We start from the raw sequence: 12596 nt of genomic DNA, 5'->3' as shown, positions 1-12596 counted from the left end.
ATCGTTGTGCTCAGCGTTTCACATAGAAAGGAGGGCAAACATTTTAAAAGTTATGGCATTTGAGAAAGAGGATGAAGCTGTGGGATGCTTCCTATGAAGACAGGGTGGTAAGACTGACACAAGATACACCAGATTAGGAAGGTGGCTTCTCAGGATGCTCTGAACAAATCAGCATCTGATTTTGGTGGTAGCAACTTACAGAAAAACTCGTCTGACTGTAACTTGTGGCTGATCGGAAACTGGGAGTGACAAGCATCTAAGGCTTGTTGCTGCTTCAGTTATTTCACGTGGTTCCAGAAGATACTGACCCATATAGCCTTGTTACTGATGACCTTGAGGAAAGAATAAGATCAAGGTGTCCTGTTGACGTATTTTATTTATTTTTTTAATATCGTACTCATAAGGTCATGGAGGTGGGGGGTGGGGGGGTTATCTTGAAGAAAACATGCATTTAGAGTAAAAATAAATACTGACAACAAAACAAATGCCACAAAAATACACTTTTCCATTTTATCCTAGTCTTGTACATTCGCCCTGCTCTTCAATTGCAATTCAGCAGAATCATTCAGATGCTTGGTGATCGTACTGTGAAGCTGTCGAAGCTGGGAAAGTGAGGTTTTTAACCCACTGCAAATGGAATAGCTGATGATCTGCTGAGCTCTGTGACAGGTTTTCCTGGTTTTTTTTTTTCTTTTTTTTTTTTTTTTTCCTATGGGCTGAATTTGATTTGTTGCTTGCAATAATTTTATTTATTAGGATGTATTTAAAGAGGGAGATTAATGAAGGCATTAGCCAAGAAAGCTAATTGATAGCAAATTTTGGAGTAGGTCACAAAGGATTTTGATAAATGACTCAATGTTTTGTGAATATGAGTGAAACTATTGTAGACAGTAATTATACTCATCTGGAGTAATGCACTATTTGTTGCTTCCAGTTTGAGAAAGTATATGCTAGAAAAACAACAACAAAGTGACTGAAATTTGGTGTGTCACTGCTTCCCTTACAGTGGCATTTGAGATGAGCTGCTTGGGAACTAGTCTGCTGTGGGGAAGTGCTGGGTGTTACTGGATGCTGGGTGATGAGATGCATTGCTCTTATGAATTCGCCTGCTTTTGACCTATTTGGAGTCCAAAGGATACAGCTTTCTAGAAAACCTTCCAAGGAGAAGAGGCTTAAGTTTTAGCCTGGTTAGTAACTAAGACTCAAGTCCTGAGAGCAGAATAAAGTGCCGTTTCAATTTTTAAAGTGCTTTTTCAAATTTATTTAAAGAGGAATAGAGAAAGCAAATAGAAAAATAATTAAAAAAAAAAAATAAAGTGACGTGGTTTGTTAGGAAAAATCCAGGCATAGACAAACCAAGGAGGATGGGGAGGGGTCTGGAGGGCAAGGGGTGTGAGGGGTGGCTGAGGGCCCAGGGTTTGTTGTGCGCAGAGCAGAGTGGGCTGAAGGGAGGCATCAGGGCCATACGGCTTCTCTCAGGGAGCGGAGGGCAACCACAGGGCCTGAGGGAACGTCATGGAGCTGTCAGGGGAGGGCAGCTGGGCTGAGGGAAAGACTGTGCCCCAGAGTGGTGGGCATGGAACGGGGGCACGGCCCCAGTGCTGCAGCTCATGGAGCATTGGGACACCGCTCTGAGAACAGGGCTGGGTTTGGGTGCTGCTGCGTGGAGCCAGGATGGACTTGGCGATCCTTACTGATCCCTTCCAACTTGGGATATTCTGTGATTCTGTTCTTAGTGCAAATATTGATCAAAGCAATTAGCTATACGTTACAGACTTTTCAAATGGTATTTTCTGTGGAAAAGTTAAATTACAGCTGTCAGCACGGAATGCATTTCACTGTTTTGTGACTTGAATTATTTTTCTCAAAGCCAAAAACAAATTTGCTGGCTCCAACATCTCTTACAACTGTGAAAGGGAAGTAATGAACGAAAATAAGTTAATGATATAATCTAGCACTTTTTTCCAACTCCTTCAGTACCTCATTTCCAACCTGCCTGACATTACGAAGGCTTTTAGTGGGATCCTGGGAGGGGGGGTGGCAAATAACACCAGATGTGGTTATATCTTCTGCTGAAAAGAAGCAATTACTTTTAATTAATTAAAACCTCTGATTTTCTTCAGTGTTAAATAGGTTGCTAAAGTATGGCAGGGAGTTCAGGGAGTGAGTACTGCTCTTGTTTAAACACAGTGCTTGGAAGGGCCTTGTGAGTACTTCAGTGCCTAATATACAAAATGTAGCTGTGAGAGAAAACCCCAAACCATGTGCAAATTATTAGATAAACACGGAACAGTCGTTTCCTCTGCCCAGAGACCTTTGCCTGAAGAAATTTGTTGGGGAACACTGTGAAGCCTTCGAGCATTCCTGCAGCAAATGGCTTTGTTTACCTGCATAGCCCCACATCCATTTGGTGCTGGCTGATGTGGGGCTGTTTTGTAGAACCACAAGAAATGTAATGGCGTGGATATCTGGTGCCATGTATGGCAGCTTCTTCAGATGGCACTGTGCAGTTTGTTCTGGTTTAAATATATATAACATTTGGTTTTAAGGAGCTGTACTGGAAGCTTGTAGAACAGTGGATAATTGGAGGGGTTGCTGTTTTCTTTTCTGGTCTCAGAAGACTGCCATTTATTTTGTGTATGCTGTCACTGCTCACATATCAGCAGGCTAGCAGAATGGTATCCTATCTATAGGGTTATGGTTACTCCCACATTTTTCAGCTTTGTCTGAACAAATCTTACAAGAATGCCAAGAAGGTGAAAGTCCTTCTATCCTTGATCTCTTCCTGCTTTGCTCTTTCCCCTTTGCTCCTTTGTAAATGAGTGGTTTTTCAGCCTTTGGTATTAGCTGTGTTATAGTTGTTCCTTTCCTCCTTTGCAGTGACAAAACCGCTCCCAAACTCAATTAGAAGGGGTCTGGTTAGGTGGGACCAGGCAGGCCCTCCTTGCTTTCCTGGAGAACACCACATGTAGGCTCAGAAGGTGATGGTCTGTCCCAGCTCTGTGCATGTGGTCGTCTTTGATCATTGAGAACCAAAAGCATTGCACGATAGTGTGTATTTTTTAGCTGATATAGCAGATCTAGTTTGAGGTAATGCTACTGCTAGATCTCAGTATTTTAACAGTTGAAAAAAAAATAAGGAAATGTTGATTTTAGGAATTATTTCATCACTTAAAAAGAAGAAGAAGAGAGAAAAGAAACCAACAAAGCTTCTCCCAACATGGAACTAAACCCAAACGATTCAGAATTCTCTATGAAAGAGGAAGGGGTTTCTGTTGAGGGAGCTGCCTGGGTGACATCCTGATCCAAGGCGGGCTGGTTGGGTGAATGGTTGCCTTGGAGCTCTGGGACTTTGGAAACACTGAGATGCCCCGAACTGCTCAGAATTTGTGTACTTGTAATCAGAAGCTCCCAGGGTCTCTCAGGCTTTCTGTCAGCACGCCAGGCAAGTTGCCAAGTAGCCTGAAAATTTGGGAGGCGAAGTGCCAAGCTCTTGGCTCCCTTTCAAATGGGCTGCTGAACAGCTGGGAATCTGGATGCTAAGGCTTCTCAACAGCCCACCGTGCTCGTTGCTGAAAAGCCAGGCAGAGGGAAAAAAGGGTGAAATTTGTGATACAAGGCTCTCTGCTTTCTGTCAGACCTTGGTTGAAACGGAGCTAGATCCGTTAGGTATCTTAATTTTGAACTTGCTGTCCTGACATTAAGTCTTTTTTAAGGTGGTAGCATCTAGCCATCTCTCATAATGTTCTGTTTTAAGTGTCAGAATATTTCACTGAAAATAATACGTGTTTTGACTGAATTGCTTTAATATTGGTATTATTTGATAGAAATTTCTTTCAAGAGTGCTTGGTGCTTTAAATGGTTTAGTGTCTGTCTTATTGCATGTGGAACTACTGGCCAGATTTTGGTGCTCTCTGACATATCAGAAATTATCTCCTTTGTATTGAAAAGATGTATAGCAAATAGAATACTCATATAATGTACTGATTTGATGTTTTTGGTGTATTTTTTAAATCAGGATAAGTTTGATTGAATTTTTCTTTTAATAATAGCCAGAAAATTTAAGGGCCTGACTGAAGCCACACGTTGTTTGTTACCTAAAACAGGAAGAGAGGGGAGGAAACTTTTGATTTGCAGAGCACTCAAATCACTGGTTAGCTTGGATGTCGTACAATTTAATGCTGATAATTATCCCTCCAAAATGAAATTATTTAAGTTGAAAATAAAGCTTATAATAAAAAACAATTAAAATGCTTTCAGTTTATGAACAGTTTTCTCTTCTATGTTTGCAGGCCTCGGAGTAGAGGAAAAACTGCAGTGGAGGATGAAGACAGTATGGATGGTCTGGAGGCAGCAGAAACAGAAAACACTGTGGAAACAGGTAATGAGAGTATGGCATTGATGCTATCTGGTTGTTGCTTCTTCCTTGGAAATTCATTTTATTACACAGAACTTTGGCAAGGAAGAAGTATTTAATTTGGTAGTATGACACATGCATTTGGGCACGTATTTAGAAATATGTTATTTAAATCTATATCAATTAATGCTCTTTGAACTTATTTATTTTAAGTAGTCTAATGAAGATGATCTTCTTATTATAGTTAGGTAGTGGCTCTTTTTGTTTGTTTATTTTAAGGTAGTAGCTAACAAAATTAAAACCTCTGAAGCAGAAGCTGCTATTTTTAGGATACCTGTGGAAATACAATATTACTAGCTGACTTGTATCCTCAGCTAACTAAAGCAGATGATATACCAAAGGGGTGGCCAGGATAACCTCACGTTAATGCCTCCTGCTGCTGCTTGGGAAACAAGAGCGTTCTTGCTTTTGTAAATATTTGTTATGATAGTACCCAAATGCTTCAGTTACCAGAGAGATCGCATTGTACTGGACTAAGTGTTGTTGCAACAGTTTGTGAGTTCTGTTCTGGCAGGTTAAGAGTCTAAAGAGACAAACAGATGAGCTAACACACAAGATAAAAGCTGTGCTGAAGAACCTGTCATCTCTTTGCCAGGCACATGTCTGTAGCCATTTGCCTGTTTTTAACCAGGAACTGAATATATGTAGAAGGATGAACTTTGCCAGGAAGGATTAAGCCAGGGCCAGTTGGTGGAAGGTTTTAGATTTGATGGAAATAAAAACCTTAAAAATGCATTGAGACATAAGGGATTATAAATTTAATTAGGTAGCCCTATATGCATAATGAGCAAAGTGGAAGAAAGCACAGACACATAACAGGAGAAGCTGATGGTCAGGGGGGCAGATGGATGAAAATGCCAGCTGAGTTAGGGGACTTGTTAGTTATGCTTGTAGCTGTTAAGTAAAGAGGTAGAGTTGTGAAGTCTTTAAATCTGAATACAAGAATCTGTGCCTAGAGTACATATATAGGGAGAACAAGCAGAGGACCTCAGAAGAGCAAGGTGTTTGCTGCAAGGTTTTATATAGGCCATACAGCAATATGGTTGCAGTGGTTAAAGCTGTGAAAGTGGGGACTGAAATTGCTAATGGACGGAGAGTCAGCTTTGACTGTGTATGCTGGTCTCTTGCTTCTTACTTGTAGATGTTGTCATCAGGTTTAAGAAGGCTTTTTACTCAGGATCACGTTCTTTTGGGAGTGTCATGAGTGTTTAGTCACAACCTCTGTTGAATTTAAGTGTTGTTAGTGGTTTGTGGTGAGAGGCTATATTAAAGCTGAATACAAGAGTGTTTCATTATTTACTTCTGCCTGGTTTTTTTCTTCCTCTGGTAATAAGCTGCTGGTAGTAGCGAACTACTTAGTAAAGTTCAAATTTAAAAAGTTATAACAGGTATTTTTCTGTAGAAAAACAGCAGGGTAAAGAAAAACTTGTTCTAAATGTGTGTATTCTGTGTATTCCATTCATAACTCCTCCCATCCCATGTGGTAGAAACATTTTCCTGAAAATCAGGGAAGAAGACAGAAATTGTGATTCTACCTGCCCCTTCCTCCAGTTAAACAACTGCTGATACACTGTTGTTTAGGGATTTTACTGATGGGTATATATCTTCTGTCCTTACATGTCATTATTAGCAAAGATTCTCTATAGAGAACAGAGAGCATGTTTTACTTTGGAGGAGAGACACGAAGAATTATTTCTGAATCTCCAGGAGCGACTGAAGATAAATTTCTCTGTTATCCTTTATCAAATTCATCCTTGCTGTCACGAAGGGCTGCAGCTCGTACTAAAGGTGCTGCAGCAGTGGAGCACTGTGCTGGAATTCCCTGAAAGCCATAGACTCCTTTCTGTGTGCTGCTGGAAGTGAAGCACCATCACTTCAGCATTGAGTTCAGGATCCTTTTTACAAACTGTCTATTAAGAGAAAAGAAGGCTCACAGAAAGATGTAGGTCTAAAATGCTGTTGTCATACTGGACATTTTGATAGAGACACAGTAGCAATTATTTTAAAAGTTGAACACGGTGTGGTTTGGTAGAGTTTTAATTGTACTGACTGAAAAGGCTGCTGCTTCTGAAACTCTGCTAAGTGCTCATCAGTGGTAATAGAAAAGTGTGGGAGAAAGAGGAACCGCAGTTTGTTACTCCACATGGTACTCAAATTGAAGTGTACTCATGGTCCAGTTTGTGAATGTCTTCTTTGGCTGAAAAGGTCTTTTATTTTTGTTTTCACGAAAGTGGTAGAGTTGCCAACAATTTATTGTAGTAGTTGACAAACCGAAACATGATACAGAAATATTATGAAACTCAGAATGAGATTGCTTGAATGTACAGACTCTTGATATGCAACTTCTGATGTATTTCAAGTCTCCACATTTCTAGTTTCCTTTTCATTGTTTTGTGTGTGTGTGTGTGTGTGTGTGTGTGTGTGTGTGTGTGTGTAGAAAATAGTTAAAAAAAAAGAAAAAAAGAAAGGAAAAAAAAGCATTCTTGACTTTTTTTTCTTGTGAAGCATTATTTTAATAAGGCATTAAAATTACTCACACCTGGAATAAAGGATACATTTTAGCTGTTGAATCATTTCAAGGGGTGTGGGGGGATGCTATGAGCACTGGAGTTGTCATTTCCTTTCATAATGTTGACAGAAATCTTTGTTCAAAAGAAAAAACTGTAGAAATCTTCCTGAAGTGACTCTACAGTAATTCTAAGGCACAGCCATTTTAATTGCATTCAAGGAAACAAGTTGCAATGCTGAAAATTTTGTGATATAATGTGTTGAAAGAAGCTCAGTTAGAACCAAGTCTGTGTATAGGGCCAGGGCTGCCCTGTTCCAGGTGCAGAATCCAGTACTTGTGGTTGGTGAATGCCCAGCCCTCTTGTCTGTCAAGACCTCTCTACAGTGCCTCTATTCCCTGAAGGAAGCCAACAGGTCCTCTCAATTTGCGATTGTCCACAAACTTACACCTTCAAGTCCTGTGTCCAAATCACTCATGCAAACTTTAAAGACAAATGGCCCTAAAATGGGGCCCTGCAGAACCCCCATGGCTTCTCCAGAATGATGTAATCCAATTTACTATAAGCCTTTCAGCCCAATGCATCAACCGTTCACCCTCTGCATTATGTTTTTATCTAGCTGTATATTAGATGCTCTGTGTGTATGAGTACTGTGAGAAACAGTATCAAAAGCTTTTCTGAAATTCAGAAAGATTAGACATGGTTTCCAGTTGGCTAGGTGGGTAACATTGTCATAAAATGAGATAAAGTTGGTTAAACGGGACTTTCTCCTTGTGAACTTGTGTTGGCTGTTACCATTGACTTCATTGTCTTTCAAGTGTTCTACAGTAACTCCCAGAGTGATGTTTTCTACAGTTTCACTGGGCGCCAAAGTGAGATAGACAGACCTGTGATTACACTAGACTCTTCTTTCTTGCCCCTCTGGAAAATGGGGACTATGTTTGCCGGCTTTCAGTTGACTGAGACCTTTCCATATTCTCAGATCATTGAAAAAAGAATTATGAGAGGTCTTGAGATGACATCAAGTACCCTGGAATGCATCCCATTGGGCCTCATAGACTTACTGCTCCCGCTGGAGCAGGAGATGCTGCACAAGTTCAGGATCAGCTGTGAGTTTATTATGAAAGAGAAGGGAAATTTGGGAGAAGATCTTCTTGGAGCTTACTCCAACTTTTTCCTAATATGAAGCAAACAGGACAAAAGCTACTTGTGTTGAATCAATAGACTTTCAGGTTCCTGTCAACCTCAGGGTAGATTCTTTTTCTTTACCTACTAGATTTATCTTTCTGGTAGATTTCTTGGCTTCTACCTTGCCAACATTTATTTTGTGACTTCACATTCTCTTTCCAACTGTTTCGGGTTTCTTTTGCCTGTTCCTTGCTTCATTTTTCTTCACCATGGTTCTCACTAGCAACTTTCCCAGTGGTATTTGTCCATCCAACCAATACTGAGCTAACCCATCCCTCTTACTATATTTTGTAACTCATGGCATCACAGACATACTGAGTTTTGAAAGCACTTTGTGGTCCATCTGGTCCTAACCCTGCTCTAGCAGGCTCCCTAGAATAAGTTGCCCAGGGCCATGTCCATGTGTCTTCTGAAGCTCTCCAATGAGATGGACTTGACAGCCTCTCTGGACAGCCTGTTCCAGTGCTCTGCAGTCACCTGCACAGTTAGGTACAAATAGAGGACTTCTCTGTGCTTGAGGGAAACTCCTCCGAGCTTGTGCCAATTGCCTTTGTCCTGTCAACACCTTCAACTCACTGAAGGTGTGTTTAGAGAATACTGTGTTTTACTGTATGTCTTCTTGCTCTGCTCCTCTCCATAGCAATATTTTACTTTTGATGATTAAGTCTCTGTCATGCCCCCTGAAAAACACAAAAAGGCCCTGGCAAGCATTGTGCCTGTCTGTGCACATGCAGGTACAAACATAAAACTGCTAATCTAAAGAGATAGTATAACAAGTGTGTCCTGGTAAGTATTCCATAGGCTTTGTGGCCCTTTGATATTCATGAATGCTTGGCTTTCTGTTTTTTTGACATCTTCCATTAGTTTCAGCAAATTTCTGCACTTGATGTTTTCTTGGTTCTGCATTTAAATTCACAGGAACTGAATTCCTTGATTATTCTCTCTCCATTTTGAGAACACTTATAAAGCATTCATCTCTTCACAGATTCTGTAATTCTTCCTGTCTTTGTGTCACATAAAAATGTTGGGATTCAGACTGATCAGGGAGAAGCACAGTGGGATAAGAATTTTAACTGCTAAGTCCCTTGGGAAGCTCATAGTAAATCCACTGGGTATTCTGTTTACTATCTGTACTCCATACAGCACATCTTAAAGTAAATTATACTTAATAACAAACCCTTACTTCCCTGTGGTGTTTGGAGATTTCAGAAGTGATAATACATAGAACATAGATTCGGGATGATTTTGTCAATGCCTGCATTATCATCCCCAGTTACCTTATCATCTGCTGCAGGGATGTTGCCTGGCCAGTTGATTTCTTGTTGGACTTAATATCAATTTTCTGGAGATAAAGTTTCCTTGTCTTTTGTCCCTGGGCAAAGGACACAGGAATCAGAAACAGACATTTCTCAGTGCAGGAAAGTTAGCCATGTAGAAGCTGCCTGAAAACTCTGGGCAAATTCAGAACCTCATGAAATCTGAAGCAACCCAAAATCAGTATCTTGCCTGTCCTCTATAAGCATATGAACCATGCTGACCAGAACCTTCAACTAGGACAAAGCAAAAGACACCTGAGAAAGTCCTCCTTTGAGTAAATTGATGGAAAAAGCTCCAATTTGTTGACGCCAACAACCTTGTGAAATCTATTTTGTGCTTTCCAGCCAGCTGCTCAGGCCTCATTGACGTACTACTTAGTGCTTCTGAAATTAATGAAGGGAAGAGCTGACACCACTGAGGGCATTGCCTATAGGTTAAATTTATCCATAAATATTTGGAACGAGTGTGTGCTCAGAAACACACGTAAGTATGTTTGGAGGCCATTAGTGATATGTGTACTCATTAATAAATGAGTAGTTCCCTCTTAACTACGTAGCTGTCTGCTACTTGTCCAGACACTGGAAGAACTGTCAGAACTGAGGGGCCTTTATTGGGCCTTTATTACTATAAGCATCTTACTATTTCTCTTCCTATTCCGGTAATTTGCTTGTAATAAGGAAATTGCATGCCGCACGAAGTTATTGTACATTTTCCTTTAAATCATTAGTCTCAGTTGATAATAACATTATCATCATCATCCACACTTGATGGGCCGTTTAGAAAATGTTAATATTTTTTCCTTCTGACTGATACCTCAGGAGTTCGTGGCACTGTTTTGTCGCAGAGTCTCTTTGCTTCAAAATTAACTCTATTCTCACTCAGTTTTTCACTGTGGAGGTTCTTTCTGAAATGCAACCTTTTAAAATTGATTTTCTTCAGTGCTGGTTTTGCAGTTTACATACAAAACTATGCTTTGTGAAACATAACCAACAGGTTTTTGAATTCTCAAGGTCCTTGCTCATGCAGCCTTCTCTTTTCCTGCAGCCTAGTGCTACTGCTGCTGTTTTGTTAGTCATAGAATCATAGAGACCTTAGAGTTGGAAGGGACCTCTGAAGGCCATCTAGTCCAACTCCCCTGCAATGAATAGGGATACCACAGTGATGGTAGGGGAATTGGTGTTGATGTGACCAGTCAAATATATTGAAATAGTAGCATGGATCTTTTTTATCATGCAGTCTTCTCATAGAATGGCTGGATACGGTACTGTTTGGGGTAGATTTCAGTTCTATGGGTCTGTCTCACTTTTTAGTAAAACTGCGTTGAAGCTGACTCACCAGTTTGGTAGAACAGCTGCTGAGGAAGTTTGGATCTCAGTCCTGCCTAATTGAAATCATTGTTAGGAATGGATTGGCTTTGGAGTCCTGTGAGGATCTGCCCTGGTAACCATTCTCCACATCAGATACAAAAAGTGAACAAAAGTAGCTGATGATATAAACATTAGGAAAGTAGAATCATAGAATGGTTTGGGTTGGAAGGGACCTCAAAGATCATCTAGTTCCAGTCCCTCTGCTGTAGGCAGGGACACCTCCCTCTAGACCACATTGCTCACAGCCCCATCCAGCCTGGCCTTGAATGCTTCCAGGGAGGGGCATCCACAGCCTGACTGGGCAACCAGTTCAGTGTCTCACCACCCTCACAGTAAAGAATTTCTTCCCAATATCTAGGCTAAACCTACCCTCTTCTAGTTTAAAACAATTTCCCCTCGTCCTGTCGCTACCTGCCCTTATAAAAAGTCCCTCCCCAGCTTTCCTGTTGGCCCCTTCAGCTCCTGGAAGGCTGCTATCAGGTCTTCTTCTATAGAGAAGAAATACCCATTTGCAAAGCGCTGAAGAAGGACCACAGAAAACCGATACAGTGTCTGTAAAACATTGTGCAGGGAAAAATAACCTTCTGTATTTTGTAGAAACAAAAGTTGGCTCTCAAATATCCTTTGCTACCTGAGAAAGTGATACTGTTGTTCTTCAGATTGACAGGACTTTGGTGAGTTAAGAAACACGTTTTAAGAACAACTGACAAAGGAATAAGGGGAAAACTGCGCCGATGTTGTGGGTGTCTCTTTTTTTTTCCCCATTGCTTTATAAATCTGTGACATGACAGCATATTAAATGCTGTATGCAGTTCTGCTTCCCCTTCTTTAATAGGACAAACTATAATAGGGAAAATACAGGGAAGGCCAGCAAGTATTGTAAAGGAAAAATAGCTTCTGTGCAGGGAACAGTTAAGGTAAAAGACTTCAACTTGAAATTATATGACTGAGGAGGAATTTAATAGGATCCTTCAGAATGATGAGTGACAGGGAGAAAATGAACAAGGAGTGATGATTCATTTTGTTTTATAACACAAAAATAAGGAGACATCAGGTCATGGTCAGAGCATAAAGGTAGGTATGCTTGCACTCATCATGTACTTATATTCATTGCTACTGAATGTTGTAGGCATGAAAAATAAAGGCGTGTTTCAAAAAGACCTGAAAAACAAATGATGGAAAAGTAAGCAGATGAATGCAATGGAACACCACCTCCAGCTTGTGGTGTCTGATCACTTGTAGCTGGTTATCCAGAATACGTTGTTTATAATGACATAAATTGGTTTAGATGGCTGTACACCAAAAGCCATATTTTTATTTTATAATGAGTACAAAATTATTTTTTGTATCAAATGCATCTGTTTGGATGAAGTGTTGTATACACACTGAAATGTCCAAAAGGCAATAAAAGGCTCTCTCCTTGTCTCCATTTGTGATGAGGTTCAAAGTAGGTAAATCACTGTGCTGGCCTTCAGCAGGTGAAAGAAGGCTATGGAGATGTCTGTAAATGCAAGGTGTGCATCACTTGCAATAGAAAAACCAACCAACAACTTCTGATGTGGTCATGCATCTTACTTTTGGGAGTGGAATTTTGCACTGTTGACTTAACATGAAGACTTTGTCTCTGTTTATGCCAAAGGAGTTTGTGCGTTCGGTCACTGCTGTCATGCTTCAACTTCTGTCTGCTTTGTTCCCTCTCCCCACGTTCTGTGTTCAGCAGGAGAACTGTGTGGCTACAAACTTACTGAAGGCCATGTAAAGGCAGTAGCTATTAGCAACCATTTCTGCGTGTCTTTAAAT

General features: G+C 40.5%; 1 protein-coding gene across 12 annotated transcripts in view; it reads left to right on the top strand.

The window, feature by feature from the left end:
• The window catches only part of KMT2C (lysine methyltransferase 2C), a 188101-nt gene that overhangs the window by 42694 nt on the left and 132811 nt on the right, over positions 1–12596 (top strand). For all 12 annotated transcript variants that reach the window (XM_085226991.1, XM_085226999.1, XM_085227002.1 and 9 more), the window contains one exon: positions 4293–4381. In XM_085226991.1, the coding sequence (XP_085083117.1) occupies positions 4293–4381 (89 nt within the window). The remainder of the gene's footprint in view (positions 1–4292; positions 4382–12596) is intronic.

Source organism: Meleagris gallopavo, chromosome 6 (genome assembly GCF_905368555.1).
Source record: "Meleagris gallopavo chromosome 6, MGAL_WU_HG_1.1, whole genome shotgun sequence".
Classification (NCBI taxonomy): Eukaryota; Metazoa; Chordata; class Aves; order Galliformes; family Phasianidae; genus Meleagris; species Meleagris gallopavo.
Note: the sequence above shows the minus strand (reverse complement) of the source record. Positions and strands in the feature narration are given on the sequence as shown.